This window comes from Ornithodoros turicata, chromosome 7 (assembly GCF_037126465.1).
Source record: "Ornithodoros turicata isolate Travis chromosome 7, ASM3712646v1, whole genome shotgun sequence".
In the NCBI taxonomy this organism is placed as follows: Eukaryota; Metazoa; Arthropoda; class Arachnida; order Ixodida; family Argasidae; genus Ornithodoros; species Ornithodoros turicata.
Genome location: NC_088207.1, coordinates 59478477 through 59498045, shown reverse-complemented (window position 1 = coordinate 59498045; position 19569 = coordinate 59478477). Strand labels below are relative to the sequence as shown.

Sequence of the window (19569 nt, the reverse complement as noted above, 5' to 3'; positions counted from 1 at the left end):
ATTTCTGGTGAAAGGAATATAAACAGTTTTGTCTGGGGAGATGTCCATAGCGCGCTTTTCAAAGAAGCTGGCGATTGCTTCTAAGGCATGTTCTAAGGTATTGTTGATAAAACTGATGTAACGTCTACTGACCCAGATGCATACGTCATCTGCGTAAATGGTAATTTTAACTCGTTTGGGTAGAAGCCTTGTCAGTTCTAACATGACAATATTAAATAGCGTAGGGCTGAGGACGCCACCTTGTGGTACTCCCTGCTCAACCGGCACCGGATTTGTTTTCCCGTCTGCTGTTATCATCCCCATACTTCTGTCTCTTAAGTAGTCGGAAATCCACTTGTACATGCGTTCTCCGACATTGGCATTCAGGAGTCCTTGACGCACGTGGGGACGACTCACAGTATCGAAAGCTCTCTTGATGTCTAGAAAGACTGCTACCGTGATGTAAGATAGAGCTCTGTTGTGTTCAATGTCTGACACCATATCCATTACGGAGTCTGCGGAGCAGCGTGCTTTACGAAAATCTGTAAGTTCATCTGGGATGAGGTTCTGTTTTTTCAGACACCACTGTAGTCGATTGAGAATCATGTGCTCCATGAGTTTCCCTATACAGCTGGTGAGGCTTATGGGACGGTATGACGTGATGTTTGTCGACGGTTTGTTCGGTTTAAGTATAGGGACTACTTGAGCAACCTTCCATTCCTTAGAGACAAGCCCTGTTTGCCATGTACCGTTGAAGATATCCAAGAGCTGTTTGGTAGCTGTGGGACCGAGGTTGGAAAGAGATTTGTAGGTGATTTTGTCAGGTCCAGGGACGGTTTTCTTCTTAGAGGCTTTGGCCAGCGCTTGCAGTAACTCTGATGTCGTGAGATCTGTGTCAAGCTCGGGGGATGGTATGGGAGTAGTAATAAGGGTGTGAACCTTGGCTGATCGTGCTGACTGTATGCACATGGGACTACTTGCAGAATTTGATGGCCTTATTACTGTCATCAGAAAATGTTCAGGTACGGTTTTCTCGGAGATGTTGGTCTTTAGGACTATGGCACGGAAAGGAAAGGACTGTCTGGGAGGTGCTTTTAAATTCTTGATGATTTTCTATATCTTGGAGGGGTTTGCAGAGGAATCCAGAGCGGAGCAGGTGTCCTTCCAGTTTTTAGTAGCTAGCTGTTTGAGGGGCCTTCTGATTTTCTCTTTCAGGGTATTGGCCATTTTCCAGTCGGTAAGCTCACCTAATCGTCTATAACGGCGTTCAGCCCTGCGGCGCTGCGCCCTGAGGTGTTGGAATTCAGCATCAACCCTCGTATATGTTACTGGGATTGTCACGGTTGTGCTATACTCACTGAGGTTCGCTTTGACATTAGCTGCAAAGTCCTTAGGGGATGTACAGTTGAGGAGAGTTGCAGTATTTTTGTGGTGGAAATCCTTCCAGTTGTAGATCGTGAGCATTCTTTTTTGCGTTTGTAATACAGTGCAGTCATCGGCTATATAGATTGGCAGGTGATCACTTCCCTTGGTGTCACTGTCCACCGCCCACGTGAGCTGGTGAGATATATCATTCGTGCATAGCGTGACGTCGATACAGCTGCTGTATTTTGGGCCTCGTAGGAATGTTGGGGACCCGTCATTTAAAGCAGCAAAGTCTAAGTTCATAATGAGGCTTTCAAGTTTGCGACCTCTTTCATCTGTTTTCCTACTGCCCCAAAGAGGGGAATGGGTATTGATGTCAGCGCACATAATTGCAGGGCGAGGGAGTGAACAAAGAAAGGTCCTGAGTTGCTTAAGATCGATTTGTTTTCTGGGTGGTATATATGCCGCTACCAGTGTCAGATACCTTGATGAGATGAGTGCTTTGGCAGCGACAATAACAGATCCTTGACTGGATGAGCTCAAGTGGACGGATGGAAAGTCTTTACGAATAGCAATGAGGACGCGGCTTTTAGTTCCTGGGCACACATAATACACATAGTTCGCAATTCTGAGAGTGCCGCTGGTTCTGGTTTCACCAAACGCAAGTACCGGAATTGGATGCCGTGGGAGAAAGTTTCTGACATCACTGATCCGTGTTTTTAGTCCATTACAATTCCACTGCATTACTGTAGCTTCACTGTAGACTTTGTCCATGGTTGGTCTGTGTTAGAAGTTTCAAAAGTTCAGGTTCAAATGCCAAAACCTGCATGACCTCGGGTAGCTGCCTTGCGTTTGGCAGAGCAGCAACAATAGCCTTTAGTGCTGCCAAGGGGATTATTTGAAGCACTAGTGAACCTTCTTCTTCTGGGTGTCTTGCTGAGCGATCGATGGGACGTCTTGGAGGCACTGGAGGGGGTGCTGCTGGTAATATCGGCTGGCTAGTTGCAGGGTGTCGCTCGACGTTCCACACCCTTGGTGCTGCAGCCTTCAGTGGTCGTGGTGGTGGTCTTTGGTTTGGTGCTGCAGGTGTCTTGCGTTCTCGTTGTGTCCTTTGGGGCCTAGGTGGGAGTTGAGGAAAACTTTCAGCTATGCGCGGGGGTACCGTGGGCTGCCCCTTCTGTTGGGTAGGTTGGCTCGTGTTGGCATTTGTTGTCTTTACTTCGCGTTTTGTCAGTGCTTCGCCATATGCATCTGCTCTGACGGCTTTGATGGCCGCTTGACGGCGGGGGCCTCTTCCATAGGATGCTGCATGAGGGCCATGACAGTTTGCACATTTGCGTTCTCTCTTGGAGGTGCATTCGCGATGATTGTGCGGACCAGCACAAACCTTGCACCGCGTCACTCCTCTACAGTTCTTTGCCAGGTGGCCGAACCGCATGCAATTGAAGCATTGGGTAGGAGAGAAATATTCTGCCAACTTGTAAGTGTCAAACCCGAGTACAACGCTAGCCGGCATCTTCATGTCCGATTTGAACGTGATGACTATACTAGACGAAGCCTTAACGTTCATATCTCCGTCATCTTGTTGTTTGAATTCTTTCTGTCGGCGTACTTCGATTGCTCCAATGGGGCTTAAAAATTCCAGGAGTTACTCCTCCGTGTGTGGTGGTCGAAGTCCAGTGATTTTCCCTATATTCCTGGCATAGGATTCCGGCACAGGAGTTGTCACGGCAACGCTGGCCAGGGTCGTAAGCGCCAGATGTGCTTTAGCAGCAGGCAACGAAGCAACAGAAATAACAATACTGCCGTCCTTCGCAATACGGTGACTCTTGATCTGCTCTTGAGTGGCCTGTAATACTTCCTTTGCAAGCGTGTTGGGATTTACACTTATGAAGGACTCATTAGGGTTGACTGGACGTAATATGACCGGTATTCCAGCCTTCCGATTCTTCTTGTGCACCACTGTGATGAATCCATCATTGTCTTCCATGATTTCATTGTGCAGTTCTGGTTCCTTGTTGTCTGGATTCCGACACGCACTGGTGTCATGTTCACTTTGAAGAGAGCCTAGATCGATCATTTCTTCCTCCTCTGATATTTCAGAGCGGGGACGCTTAGAGTGTGGGAGCTTATCCTGGGTTGACGCGGCTTGTGCCGTTTCACGCCTTGATCCGTCTGGGGGGATGATAGTTTCCATTGTTCCCTGTGCCGTCTTCGACCTCAGCCTAATTCGAAGCCTAGGCCTAACAAAAGACGTAACCCTGTGCACCACAGTGCACAAAGGTAAAAAAATTGTGAGCCCCGAGGAAGTTGTTCCTACAGCGGCACACTAACTCCTTGCAGATCGACGAGCTACACTTTATGAACAAATTAAGTTGTAGAAAAGTCTAAGAGCAGAGGAATCAATCGTCTGCACAATCCTCAAAGGTGCCAGCCTGGAAAGAAGCTCATGCATGCCATGCGCGCGCTTGTGCAATTCTTCGTCTCAAACGGACCTCTTCCACACCCTATGACCTTTTTTGTTTTAGCGTAAGTGTTAGTCTAGCGTTGTGTTATTGTGAAGTGTATACATTGTATAATTTCTCCTTGCTTCTTTTAATGCGTTAGCATTATCGTCCTCGCTATGCAAGAATCGCGGCGAGGTCTGTCTGTAGCCACGGCGCGGGGCGCATGCGCGGTGAGTGGAGAGGGAAGGTGATGGCACGTGGAGAACCGACGCGAGACGCGGCCACGGTGAAGACGCGTCGGCACATCGGCACTCGGCAATGCAGCTGTGGTGGTAGACAGGTTCAGAAGTACCCGCGTTGGCGCGCCATGGGTTTTGAAAGCTATGCAAAAGAGCGGCGGCGAAAGAAGGCTGCGAGACGGGGCCGCCGAGCTGAATCGGAGTTACGCGCGCAAAAGGCCGGTTTTGCTGCGAATCCTGTCTTGCGTTAGCGTTGTATAGGGGGTGTGGAGGGTTGTGTATCATCATGCAAGGGAGTTCCCAAAGGGTTTTCATATTTTAATGCTAGCGCATTTCCATCGGATCAACTGAATGATCGCCCATGTTTCTTTCTCAAGTGGTTTGGGAGAAACATCTCCAGTTTGTGTTATTTTACCAATCAGTCAATCATCTGAATTTTAAATTCCGATGACTACTTTGTCCTCCGCTGGAGAAGTTTGTTACGACAGTAAAGTCACCAAACTTCAACCTAAGGACGCACAACAACGGGAACAATGAATGAACGAACAGCTCTTATGGCATGGGATGCTTTCCCGTGGTAATCGCAGGACCTTTAACTTAATACCTACTCATAAGTTAACTAAATATCTCTCAAACGAAGGTGATCGAAGCTACTGTAACTTGACCCATACACTTGGACGTTCACCCGTGACTTTCAAGTTTACAGTGAAACCTCCACCTGTGTTTGTTCTCTTTTGTAGCATTGAACGTTCCAGGTTGGAGTTGTTGCATTTCACTGCTCTACGCAGACACACACACACACAAAGAAGAAAGAGAGCGAACATCTGACGCTCATGCGGACTGACATTAAGTAATAATAATAGAAGAATTCGAGCCTTTACATCTCGAGACGAGACTGACATTAAACGTTTGTCTTGTTAAAAGGCGAAGTAGCAGCCGGAAACATCCGTGCGAGGTGCGATTCCGACATTTCACATGCTTCCTGGAACCCGTGTTGCTGCTCGGTTGATCGCTCATTGTGAAACTCGCCGCAGTGTCGACAATTACTTGCGGGGTTGTTACGTAGGAGGTGGTATCAAAATCAAAAAAGTTCCGAGACTAGGCGCATATAAAGGCAAGTTTACGTTTGGCTTTTATCACCCTCAAAGAAGTCCCCTTGTGCACTGATACACCGCTCCCAGCGCCTCTCCCACTTTCGGAAAGCTCCCTGGAAGTCCTGTTCTCGGTGAATGTTCCAGCATGTGTCCAAATGTCCAGAACCTTCTGCGATTCAGGCTACACCCCGTTCACGGTTTCGAAACGGCCCCCATTCACCATAAGCTTCATCGTCCGGAAGAGGAAGAAGTCGCAGGGGGCCAAATCTGTCGAGTGGGGCGGGGGGGGGGGGAGACATATTTATTAGAACAAAGGAAAAAAATATGGGAAGAGAGGTCAGCCAAATGGGCGAGTAGGGCGGGTGAGGAATGGTGATTATTCTGAGGCGACCCAAAAACAGCCCACTTTCTAAAGCTCTGTGAGCGGGTGCATTCACGGAGCATCCAGCTGCCCCCGCGCAGGCCTCTTGCGCAGAACGTTCTCCTCCATTAAACGCCTGAGAACGTCGCAGTAAAACTGCGCGTTAACGGTCTGGCCCTCGGAGACAAATGCATGGTGCACAGCTCCGTGAATAGCGAAAAAGCAAATAGAAAAAAAAGACGATCAGCATGCACTTGGACGCGCTCCTCACTTGCCTCGCCTTCTTGGGTCTTGGTGATGCTGGGCTCTTCCACTTCGAATACTGCTGTTTGGTCTCCGGATCGTAACCGTATACCGAAGTCTCATCCCCAGTGACGACTCTCGACATGAATGTTGGGTCGCTCAAAACCTGCTCAAGAAGGTCCCGACAGAGTTGAACACGGTGCTCCTTCTGTGCTGTGGTCAGGGTCCTCGCACAAATTTTGTCGCAATGCAGCGCTCCCCTAAAACAGATGTGAGGATTCCCTGCACTGTGCCATATCATACACCGACGATGTCGCCAATGTCCTCAATGGTTCTTCTCACCTCTCTTCCTCATGCACAAGTTTCCTTATCACACCGACATTTTCGGGGGTTGTGCTCGTGGATGGCCTCCTTGGCCTCTCCTCGTCTTCCAACAATGTTCTGTCTTTCTTGAGTGCCATTAAAAATACCTTCGACGACTCATTGCCTCATTGCCATAAGCCTGCTGGATTGTCTCAGATGTCTCTGTTGCAGATTTGCCGAGCTTGACGGATAGTTTGATACTTGCTCTCTGCTCCAGTTTGCATCCAATACTAAAATCGCAACGGCAACACAGCACAGCACACACGTACAACAACGCAACACAACACGTGCAACAATGTGCTCGTGTGCACAAAAACATGTGTAGCACAGTAACCAATATTCAAAAATGGACGCCACTCGTCATTGCGCATGCAAAGTTCATGCAACAAAGTTTTGTGCAACGCGCGGTGGCGACTCGCTATTTCCTGGGGAACTTGATTATAATACCGTTCTGTGGTTGGATGCCCTATTTTAAAACTCTCCAATAGGATTTTTTTATTGCGTTTGGGACTCATGCGTACAATGCATGCAAAGAGTATGTGGCTCGCGAACTGGCGCCTCCAGTGAGTGTTTTAGTAGAACGCTGTGGCTCAGAAACACGAATGGTTATTGCGCCATATGAGAAAAACAAAGTGCTTTGCCTATCTCGGCATCTAAGTTTCTTTACAACGTTTGTACACGTGATGTCGACGTCCCGGGAGGACGTCACGTTTTCTTCACAGTTACCTCATAGATGCAGCATGCGGTCTGTTAGAAAATTCTTGTGGGATTCGCCATAATTAATACATCGATAGGTGTGACTGCTACGATTGTTCCTCAACGCTTCCGATGGAAGTAAAGCAAAATGAATGACACAGATTTACCGATGATAGCAACACGCTACAAGTGAAAGCTGCGTCTTTAGTAGACCGTTGATAACACGGTTTCCCATGTGACGCGTCTACCCCATGCCGTCTAGATAACAGTAGGCCTGCGCAATTGACGTGACGCAGTTGCCCCAGCTGTCGGCCATTGATAGATGTGACGTCACCGAAACGGTGAAGAAGAGAAAAGCTCCCCCACTGAAAATGTATGACAGCCGGTCCAGGTGCGTGGCGTTAAGGGCAACCTCCATGGAGCGAATTTTTGCAACGAACTTCGCGCGGCAGACTGCCACGCGCGTTTAGCCGCCAGTTGTTCGCCGGCACCAGCTCCATGGAGCGAAAAACCAGCGGACGGCGTCGGGAAGTCACGCTGTGATGTCACTGTTGCCAGGGTATAAGGTGAAAGCTCAGTGAAATCAGTTGCTCAAAAAAGTGCATTTAATGTCACAAATTTTGCAACTAAATCCAACAACTGTCTGAAAAGAAGCGTCCAGTAACGTACCGAAAAGCATATTCACTACCGCGAAAAGAAAACATGTTTCTTGGCAGAGAATGCCTCACGTTCTAACGATGAAGTTGGCGAAACAGCGAGCAGACGACAGCATCCAGTTGCAAGAAGAGGACGATGACGATGATTCACGAGAGCAGACGACCACGTGCAGACGATCAGGCGTAGATTCGTAGCAGAAGAACACTTTGATTGGTTCATCTTTAGTTGACGCTTCCGGAATCGCGGACGCTGGGCGAAAATATCTGGCATTATAGCTCACCATACTGGCATGGGCAGATCGGCGGCGGAGGCTCACATTTTTGACGCCTCGCGCAGGGCGTCCGACGCTGAGCGAAGTTCGCAGCTTTTTCGCTGTACACTCGCTCCATGGAGGTTGCCCTTTATGGAAAGAGTGGCAACACCACTTAGATACAGAAAGCCTGCTTACTCGTCGACGTGACGTAACAACTCAGAGTCAGCAAATTAGGATCGTATTTTCAACGGCCGTAGCCAATCACGGATGTGCTTTCAGCGGTCGTAACCACAAAGACGAGCAACCGTCGTATTCACGGACAGCAACTGTCGTTTGCGAGTAGTGGACGTACCCGCGGACTAAATGGATAAAACAAAATAAAGCGCAACATGGTCCCATATTTTTCTCAACACTGATTAAAGCGTGTTGCACTTTTAGTCTACAGGTTTCAACTTTGCGATGTTAGCTGCAATCATTTGCGAGTTTCGCAGAACGGGGAATCGCGATAGCAAACTCGAATTCTGACTTCATATGTCGACGTAGCGAAGGAGGGAGAGGAGGCAACAAGCAGGCCTTCCGTTACCTAGGTGGCATTGGTCTACTGCACCAAATCTACTGATAAGATTCGGTGCCATTGGTTCCGGAAGGTATGGTAGCTTCCCGGTGACGTTATCCCAGGTCTACTAACGCTCTCTATTATATTACTGCGGTACTGTTCAATATAGCTCAGTTATGATTGTGAGAGTGCATTTTACGTCCGTTTTCCCCATATGCGTTTGACGAATATCGGTATAAGAGCGTCAGCGCCAGGCATCTAAAGATGAATGCAACGCCGAGATAGGCCTTTTTGTTTATAGAGACTATTATTTGTAGGTCACAGTTTACCGGAGAGGAACATGTGGAATTGTGAGAGCAGCTGGCTTGTCATGGTCTTCATTAACTCTGCCGTATCCTGTGAGTCATAAAATTATTTTGCTTGACGTTGAAATCGTAGATGGCTTTGGTATAGTTTCTGATTGAATACGAATTTTAATGCCTCATCTCCGTGGATTGCTACGGTGTACGAGCTGCCGAACGAAGTGCAGGCCTTGAGTAGACCTGCCTCACTTTAAAGAATGGCCTATGAGGCTAAAGTTCCATTTGCATCTCGGACAAACCGTAGTCTATGTGGCGGTCATTGAAAGCAGAAGAACAAATGAATATAGAATACCGAAAATAACTGAAGACAGGGAGTGTCCTAACGAAATGCAGACGACGTGTTTAAGAACAGCGTTTGAGCAGACCTGCCCCACCTTAAGAAATGGTCCATAAGAGCTAAGGTTGCACAACCGCCTTCTAGTGCCTCTCGGGGAAACCATCGTCTACCCGAAGTTCATTGAAAGCAGAAGTACAAGTGGACAAAAAATATTGAAAATAACTGACGACCTTGTTCTCGCACTGGAACACAGACCTGCCTTCGAGGACCAGTTCACCGTGACGACCGTCGACGAGGATGGAACAGAAATCCACTCTATCGTAAGTATCTTTATCTTCCACGGCTTTTCTTGTCTGGAATGGATGAGTGTACAAATCGCATGTTTACAGCCTGGACGTACTAAAGTAATGGTGCTTGAAATGGTGCTTGGGCTATTAGCTGCCATACGTGCACAGCTTTCGTAGCTCCCGTTCCGTTATTGCTGCACATAGTAAAGTTTGCTTCAGCACTTGAAGCGGAACTTATGTTGTAGTGATAAGAAAGAGGGAGGCAGCCCTCAGCTCTGTTCACGGTTCGGGACAGGAAACACTGAAAAACCTTGACCGCAAAGAAAAACTGAGCCCTTTCAAACTGTAGTAAATTAGGAAGTCACCCGCAACACGCACGTTCTGCAGCATTTGCAGTGTAAAGCGAAGACACTGACAAATACGCAGACACAAGCAGATGTCATGGTTTCAGCCATTTCTCTATTGTGAGAATGAATTAGATGCAGACGCATCGCTATTGTCCACTGGTGCCCTGTAGCCCGTGGCGCGAGATTCGCTCGCTTTTGCTGATCAGCATCCCTAGCGATCTGACCTATCGAATTGTTGTGCCGACTGACCCGATCGTAGGTATTGAGCCATTCGTCGATATCGAGAGAGTCAGTTCCCGAGAAGGACGGTGGCATCTGAACTGAGAGCCTAAGATACACGGACAAAGAACGGAGAAACAGACAGGACGGGCGCTCTTCTACGTTCTTTGTCCGTGTATCTTGCGCTCTCAGTTCAGATGTCTCATTACCAACTAGCCCAATCCTCAACCCTTCTCAAGGACGGTGGGTCCCGGGGCCTGAGGAGCGGTGATGAAGACCCAGCAGAGTCGCCCGAAGGCGTCGGGTGGTCACCGACTGCGGAAGGCGGTGGCGACATTGTAGGCAGTATCCTGCGGGAGCGAAGCTCCAGGGTAGAGTATTAGGAGTAAAGGCGAAGATCAGGCGCACCTCCACCAAACTGTGAGAGCTTTATTCGATAGGTCAGATCGCTAGGGATGCTGATCAGCAAAAGCGAGCGAATCTCGCGCCGCGGGCTACAGGGCACCAGTGGACAATAGCGATGCGTCTGCATCTAATTCATTCTCACACTATCAAAATGCATGGTCTCTGGCCAAATCCAGCTCACCAAGGCTCTTCCCTCAAAGCTCTTTTGACCTTTTTGGACACCATCGGACTCCGATCCTTATATTGGGAAGGGGCTCATCAGTAGTACTGTTTGGGTGGGCGTAACGGGCAATGAGAGTTACAGGCGCCCTTGGGCCGACTTCACCGCGTATTTTTTTCCCGCGCGGCGCGTGTGCGGAGGGTTGTCCGCGCGGTTACAACATGCATAGACATGCAAAGAAGGGTTAGTACAAGTTGAAATATATTTATAATGCCAATTAGATTGCTAATCAAGTGTAAATGTATTTATTAAAGCCAATAGTGCTGGGAATTGTGCCAATTGTGATGCCAATCAGGTGAAGGAGAAAAACCCAGCCGAAAAACCTTCACGACCTGAAGCAGAAGAAACAGTACGTGTAAAGAATATACTTATTACAGGTACGATACAATAGCATAGAATATGTATCACAGATCAAACGCAATATTTTTTATTGACTGTAATCATACACACAAGTTTTCAATGGATCGGAATTAAAATGGAGTAGTACATTTAATCAAAGAAGATATTCTTAATCAATACGATTCCAGTCAAAATTACAAGTTGTATTATAAAAAGTCTGAGACTTGGGAACCGTCATTGCATCACAGGAGTTTTAATTACAAGTTCTGATAGATGTAAGTAATTTCGAGCACAATATGGAAGCTAAGTTTAATATTCCAACATGACACAAAATTTAATTAATCAGTTTCTTATGAAATGAGTAGCGCAGACATAATGAAATAATTCGAATCAACACAATCAACAGATAGCATTAATATAGAACCAAACCGACATATCCTCCAACATGTAGGGAAATAATAGCTACACAATACCATATCAAAACGAGAAACGGACACCACATTTAATCAAATAAGATATTCTTAATCAATACGATTACAATCAAAATTACAAGTTGTATTAAAAAAAAGTCTAATATTCCTATACGTGAGAATCATCATTGCAATAGTGGGAAGTTCTGATAGATGTATGTAATTAATTGTGAACAGCAGAGACCCTGGAAGACCATGGGACACGAACGACACGAACACAAGAGGAAATAAAATCTATAACACCACATTTAATCAAAGAAGATATTATAAATCAAAACAACAGAGGAGAATAATCTATCATAAAATTATCCTCGTGACTTAATCTAATCGAACACCATACAATTTTCGTTCTAAGGGACACTACAAACATTACTTTGTTTTATGAATCCAACACAGAAAATAGATATGTTAAAAAACGAACTTCACCACATAGCACGCTCCTAGCCAACAACCACCTCTTAATGATATCTGCCTTGATTTGTTGAAGACGGATGCCGATAGATGTATGTAATTAATTGTGAACAGCAGAGACCATGGAAGGCCACTAAACACGAACGACACGAACACAAGAGGAAATAAAATCTATACCACTACAAAGAAGATATTCTTAATCAATATGATTACAATCAAAATTACAAGTTGTATTATAGAAAGTCTGAGACGTGAGAACCATCACTGCGATAGCGTGAAGTTCTGATAGTTGTATGTAATTAACTGTGAACAGCAGAGACCCTGCAAGACCATGGGACACGAACGACACGAACACAAGAGGAAATAAAATCTATAGCACCACATTTAATCAAAGAAGATATTCTTAATCAAAACAATAGAGGAGAATAATCTATCATAAGATTATCCTCGTGACTTAATCTAATCGAACACCATACAATTTTCGTTCTAAGAGACACTAGAAACATTACTTTTTTTTATGAATCCAACACAGAAAATAGATATATTAAAAAATGAACTTCATCGCATAGCACGCTTCTAGCCAACAACCAGCTCTAATAATATCTGCCCTGATTTCTCGAAGACGGGAGGCGTACGCCTGTTTTGTGACAGTTATGAACATTTCGAGCGCAATAGGGAAGATAAGTTGATTATTCCAACATTACGCAACTTTTAGTTAATAAATTTCTTATTAAGCGAATAGCATACATAAGGAAATAATGAGTAATATCACAATCAACAGCTAGCATTGATAGAGAGCCACACCTGCAGCTCCTAGCCATAACGTAAACAACAGATACATGCAATAGCGAAACAATCTATCAAAACAAGTAACATGACGAATTTAATACAGACTTAACGCTAAAGAACAGAGGAACGCTCTAAGCGGCGCGACGTAAACAACAACACAAGAAAATAATCTATCATTGAACCATCATAAAATCATCTACGTGACTTAATCTAATCGAACAGAATACAATTTTCATTCTAACGAATGCTACAAAACCTTGATGGAGGTATCCAAGACATAGCAAATATGCACTGTTTTCATCTCGGTTTTCACTCTTTTTGCTCAAAGCCGGGAGACTTTATGTCTCTATCGATATGACCAAAACGAAGCAACTCCCATGCTTTATCACTCAAAGGGTTGGGGGCTATATTCCTTCCTCCAGCAAACAGGGCGCTCTCGAGGTCAGATAAGATAGTTCAAATGCCATATATTTTATTGCGCAGCGCAAATAGATGCCGATATTATTCGCGGGGAACACTATCTTTTCGTATCCTTTCATTGAAACGGAAGTCTTTCGTCAAAGTGGATGACAAGTCAGCTAAGTTTGTACAGATGCGATATTTTTATTGAACGTGAAGAGAAAGTCCAAATTATTAAATGATAGCAACAATACTCAATCAAAAACGAGAAACAAATTTAATTTGATCAATTTTTGTAACAGAAAGTTCTATATAGATGAACCACACAGAAATATCAAATGTGAAATGCAACTCAGAGATATGAGGCATTCCCATCTTAGAGAACATTTTTACTTATGTCAATCGAGTGAACAACTGAAACAAATACAAGACAATCATTATTTCAGCTGGTAGAAACTTCACAACTCATAGAATATCAGTTGAGCCTGAAACAAAGTCAAAACAAGAATTAATTCAGTCAAATCATTTCTAAGCAGCAGCGTGAATACAGAATCATTGAAAGCACACGTTTTTTTCTTGCTCATCATATCCTTTTGTGAATCATTTTCCATAATTCTCACGACAGGTGGATATTATAGCATTCTAAACCAGATAATAAAATATTAATCAATAAAATGAGCATAGATATGCTTTTAATGAAGTGTAGACGCGCACTTAAAAACAGAAGAGACAATTTCTCTACATTGAAGAGATGGACAGATTTTGTACTCGCTACCATAAGTCATGGGAAGATGTGATAAAAAAACTGCTTCGAAAAGGAAGAGCCGCGAAACGATTCCATTCTCGCTTCATTTCAATACGTCCTAGACATGGTCGTATTCGGAGATATGGTACAAACTACAGAACTGAAGGTGCACGAATTTATATGCCGAATCTACAATACTTATAAAAATATCTGCACATCAACGTCGGAAGGGCCACTGGGATTGATGGCGGAGTTTTTGAGGTTTGCTAACGATGAATTGAAATACACTACACCAGATGTAATTGTAATCATTGCAATGGGCATTGCGTTCCCCAAGAAAGCAGTCAGATCAAATTATCATATACAAGCGGTCTATATCGCACGATCATTACGGATTTGTTGAAATTACACATATCTGAGATGGAAAGTAGATAAAATCTTATCATATGATATGTTCCACTACCACGGCAACGCAATTATGTTCTTCTATCAGTTCTTGCAACGATGTCGAATGAGCAGAAGTTCAATATTGTTGTGCAAGGTCTGATGTATCATCACTTATTGAAACTCAACGAACATATCAACTGCGGTGGACCACCGGACGATTTTCAGCTAGTACTATCTTGTATGCCATTCAAGAACATTCATACAAAGAAAGGAAACATCAATAAGAGATTGTGCAAGTTCGTCGCAACAAAGTGTAAGTTACTGAAGCGATACAAATACGGCGACAACGTATCGATTGCATTGATCAACGCTGGATTCAAGTGACCAATAATAAGAAATCATTATATAATGCATTCTGAATTCATCAATCAAGACAACAAACGAAAACTTCAGAGATTGGAATAGGACAATTGTAATTTATCAAAATAAACAAGTGTAAATTGAAATAATAAATGAAATCTTTGTCATCAATATAATGTACTCTAGACATCGCAACGAAGACAGCTTATATTTGGTATGGCTAGATTGAACACAATGATTGCTGAGGAAACGAATATTCCACACTATGTGCAAGAATTCTAATATGGAATCAGAGTTAACCATGAAATAGGTTTTACCCGACTACACTGTACAACTTCAACACCCGAAGTACAGTGGCTAGAAGCCATTCTAGCCACTGCACCCGAAGGATAGAATTGCCGGAGAAGGATCGGTCATTGAAATTTGAGGCATGATACATCAATCTTTGACTACAAAAAAAAAATTATAATCAATCTTTCGTGAAAACTTATCACATTTCATGAATTAAATTCCACAGTCCATGTATATTTCTCAAGCAGTTGGACTAGCCCAGACGTAGGAAAAGAAGAAGAAAAGGTGTATTTGACAAGCAACCTGATTACTCGCGATTACTCGCGAAGAGCTCGCTTGGCTGTTCTTCTGTTGCTCTGGTGCGGCAATCTCTTTTGTTGTTGGAGCTTGCTTGCTCTCTCTGCAAGCTCAGGCCTGTCTGGCCTCCTCTGCTTCTCCCTCGGTTGCGGCGCCGCTTACCTCGCCGGTTGGTGAGACGCGCGGCGATGGCAACCGCTGCTCGCAGCGGGCCCGACCCTTACTGGTCGGCGTCTGTGGATATGCGCTCAGTCCCCCTGAGCCTCTTCCAGACCAACGGCCTCACGACCATCCCAGTCGCAATCAAGCCTACCGATGGCTCTATCGTCCGGTCCAAGAACCCGAAATCTCTGCTTCAAGGCCTGGAAGTCATTACTTCTGAGTTCCGTGACATCGCCGAAGTGCGCCAATATGGAAGAGATGGCATCATCTGCAAGTCTGACAACGTCAACGTCATCCGCTCGCTCCTGTCAACTTCCACCTTCGGCAGGCAGCCGGTGGAGGCATTCATCCCGCACCATCTCGCCTGTGTCAGGGGGGTGGTGAGGGGCTCTCTGACGCCTCTCTTCCCGCTACTGAAGTCCTCGAGCTCTTCTCTGATGCTGGTGCCCTCGACGCGTACCGCTGCAGCAGGCTTGACAACGATCGTCGTATCCCAACCCAGTCCGTAGTTGTGTCCTTTGCGGGACTCGCCTGCCCATCTGAAATCAAGTCCTGGCCACTCATCTTCTGCGTAGACACTTACAAGCGAAGACCACCAGAGTGCAAGCGATGCTTCCGATTCGGTCATACCACCAAAAACTGCAGATCCGATCCCCGCTGCCGCCACTGCGGCGAAGGCCATGACGAGCCCACGTGCCCTGCTAGTGTCTCCCCGAAATGTTGCCTCTGCGGCGGGAAGCACTCTGCCGACAACCAATTATGCCCTTGCCGTGAGCAAGAGTCTTCCTTGTTAGAGGTCATGGATGCTCGCCACTGTTCACGGGCGGAAGCGGCTGCTGCCTTGAAGAGGCGCGGTTCGGATTTCGCAAGCAGAACCCAGCAAGCTGTCCAGTCCCCATTCCCTGGCGATAGGCTTCAGAAGATGATTGATGCCGCCGTCGAGGCTGCAGTCTCGAAGGTTAGAGCGGAACTTGACTCACTCTGCGCCATGGTTGCGTCCCTCTCTTCGTCCCTTTCTGAGACTGTCAACGCCATCTCCGGCAATAGGCAAGTGGCTGTAGCCGCTGTGCCCTCTGCTGATCCTTCTCATCAGCCCTGTGAACCCAGCTCTCCCTCCTGCTCATCGGCCTCCGCCCAGCCTGGCCGCGTGTGTCCGGCCTCATCCCACGAGGCCATGGATGCGTCCAACTCCAAGCGTGACGCCTCGTCTGCGCTAATGTGGTGCAGCCCCTGCGAAAAGCCCCATGGCAAGCGGTCAAAGAAGGGTGGCCGTCCGAACAGTGGTGACGACGTCCTTGCTGCCGCAGTCGCTCAATCCATACTGGGTGATGAGTAGCTTGCGCGTCTTGCAGTGGAACTGTCTTGCGATTTCTTCAGCTCTACCCGACCTCCACACGCTTGTCTCGAACTGCTCTCCTGACCTGATTCTCCTTCAAGAAACGTGGCTATCCCCCCGACGAACCTTTTCTTTCCGGGCTTCGAGGTATTTCGCCTGGACCGGCCCGTGGGACGGGGAGGAGGTCTGTTAACGCTCATCTCCCTTCGCCTAGTGCATTCTGCCCGCGTTGTGTGGCAAACCCTGTCCCCTCTTTGCGAAGCCCTCGCGGTGCGGGTCACTCTCCCACGCTTCGGCCCCCTGGATGTCTTCAATGTGTACTGTCCGGCTGGCTTCCAGTCACCCTCGGCGTTCAGTGGCGCACTCTCTCATGTGTCTCAGCGGTACATCGTGGCCGGTGATTTCAACTCCCATCATGTTTCGTGGGGTTCCAAGACTGACTCTAGCGGCAGGGAGCTGTGGGACTGGATATGTCGTCATACCTCAGTGTTGCAAATGAGGGATCCCCGACGTTCCTGCGTGGCATCGCAAGGTCGGTGCTCGATCTCACGTTGCATTCGCCTGTAGCCCGCTTACCTTCGTGGCGCACGCTGACCTCGGGCTCTAACAGTGATCACCTTCCCGTCTTCTTTGAAGTGGTCATACCGGCTAGACTCGCTGCTCCCTCGCGCTCCCTCTGTAATTACTCCCTGCAAGTCAAGAACCTGGCCCGCCTCCCAGAGGGCAGCTCTGAGCTCCCGCCCGTCAACCGTGCTATAAGTGCTGCCTCCTCGCTGACCCGCTCGATAGCGTCATCCACCTTCCGCATCGACAAGCGATCGCCGTCAGGCTGTGCGCCATGGTGGAATGCTGATTGCTCAAAGGCCTACCGGCGCCGCAAGGCCGCTTGGAAACAGGTGCTTCCAAATACATGCTACGTGAATTGGAAAAATTACCAATTCCATAAAGCCGTGTTCAGGCGCAAGTTCAGGGCGGGCCTTTTTCACTGAACGAAACTCATTCCTCTCCGGCCCGAAGAACAGGAAAGCCCTACACAGGCACGTTTCCAATATCAGCAGGTCTCTCTCCTCAGGGTTCCCCCCTGAGTCTCTCGTCATGTCCGATGACGCGGCGAGGGCCCAGCTGGAAGATATCGCCAGGGGCCTGGCTCTCCGCTTCCAACGCTCTACTTCCTGCGCGCGTCAGCCTCCCGTGACGTCGTCGTCCGGCTTCGTTGCTGTTTCTGCAGAGGAACTTGACTCAGTGGTGCGCGCTCTCCCAAGCTCGGCTCCCGGCCCGGACGGTGTCTCAGGCAGAATGGTGAGGTCCCCTGTGGGCTGCCCATCCAGAGGAGCTCCTGAACATTGCGAACGTCTCCATCGAACACTCGTGGATACCGGATGACTGGAAGGTGTCTAAGCTGGTTATAGTCAAGAAGACCGCCTCGAGGGGCCTGGCCATGGATAACATTCGCCCGATTGCCCTGACATCAGTCCTCTGCAAGACTATTGAGAGGATTCTGCACCGCCGGCTCTCTTCCTTCTTGGAAGCCTCTTCAGCGCTTAATGATAGCCAGATCGGCTTTCGCCCCCGCTGCTCAATCTGGATGGCGCACGCTAACCTGGAAAGTCAGATTTGCCTTGCGCGCGAGTGTGGGAAGATGTCTGCCCTGGTTACCTTGGATGTTGCGAAGGCCTACGATAGCGTGGAACACAACGTCCTCCTCCATTGTATGGCAGCTCTCAACATTCCCCCGTACATCGTTTCATGGGTTTGCAGCTTCCTTACTGGGCGATCATTCTTTTGCTCGGATGGACGCTTTGTCTCCTCTTCGCATCCGCAGCAGAGGGGCGTCCCCCAGGGGTCCGTCCTTTCGCCGCTGCTGTTTAACATTTTGATGGGTTCCCTACCTCTCGACCCGGGCATCCTCACTTTGACCTATGCGGACGATATTGCCTTCTTCTCCTGCTCTCTATCGCTGCATACGCTACGTGAGAAACTGCAAGAATATCTCCTCGCGCTGTCGTCCTGGATGCGTTCCGTCCACCTCACGTTGAACGTCCAGAAATCTGCAGTCCTGGTGTTCCCCCGGACCAACTGGGCTGGAGGAGCTGTGACCATCATTCTGGCTGTCGCCGGCCAGACCATTCGCCAGACCAACCTGCTGCGCTACTTAGGCGTCTGGTATGATCACATGCTTCACTGGGACCATCATGTGGAAGTCATAAGCCAGAAGGCTTCGAAAGCAATTGGCACAATCCTCCGCAGCGCCAGCGCCCGCTGTGGTATGAGCAGGAGCACCCTGCTCTTCCTGTACAAGTGCTACGTAGGGCCAATTCTTGAGTTTGGGTGTGTCGTTTTCTCGCACCTCCCCGACTACCGTCTGAGCAGGCTATTCGCCGTAGAAAGAAGAGCCCTCCGCCTGTGCATGGGCCTCCCCAAGTACACGGCCAACCAGGCGCTGTATGCCGAAGCTCGCATTCCCCCTTTGAAGACTCGGTTCTGCCTACTCACTGCGAACACCTTCCTTTCGCTTTGCCAGAGCCCTTTAGCCACCAGACAGAACCAGTCTCTCAGGGATCGGACCCAGTGGATCGCCCGGAGGTGGCGAAAATCCAACACCCCGCAGCTCGTCTTTGTCGAATCCCTTCTAGCCTCGCTGAATACTTCTTAGACTGCCCTTCCTGCGCCCATCTGTCCGGTCTCGTCCATGGCCCTACGAGTTCTCGACGCGTTCCAGCCCGGCCTTGCCTACGCTCAGTCTCCCCGGCTTGAAGCCATCCTCTTGGCGCACATCAACCAGTTCCCGTCTCACGTTGTTGTCGCGACAGATGCCTCTGTCTCGGCTCAGCTAGCGGGTGCCGGCGTCGTCTTCCCTCAGCTCGACTGTCATTGCCCCATCCGCCTCCCTGGCTACACTCCCGTGTTCGAGAGCGAACTCCTCGCTATGATACTGGCTCTCAGAATGGTGCCCCTTACATTTCCCAGGATCCTGCTTTTGTCCGACTCCCTATCGGTCATCACCGCCCTAGCCAGCCCCCCAGCGAGTGGCTCGAGCTCCTGCAGGCCCTGAGTCCTAGCCACATCACGGAAGTGGTCTTGACATGGATTCCTGGTCACTGTGGCCTATCTCCGAACGAGTTGGCGGACAGCCTTGCAAAAATTTCCCTCTCTGGCCCTATCATTGACGTCCTCCCGCTCCTGCCCTCTATCACGCGGGCCAGGTATAGAAGG

General features: G+C 48.0%; 1 protein-coding gene across 2 annotated transcripts in view; it reads left to right on the top strand.

Annotated features, from left to right (window-relative positions):
* The first annotated feature begins 5025 nt into the window (after positions 1-5025).
* Positions 5026-19569, top strand: part of LOC135400166 (venom metalloproteinase BumaMPs1-like) — a 54358-nt gene continuing 39814 nt past the window's right edge. For both annotated transcript variants that reach the window (XM_064631900.1, XM_064631899.1), the window contains exons 1-3: positions 5026-5144; positions 8571-8651; positions 9037-9212. In XM_064631900.1, coding sequence (XP_064487970.1) covers positions 8594-8651; positions 9037-9212 — 234 coding nt within the window. In that variant the 5' untranslated portion in view covers positions 5026-5144; positions 8571-8593. The remainder of the gene's footprint in view (positions 5145-8570; positions 8652-9036; positions 9213-19569) is intronic.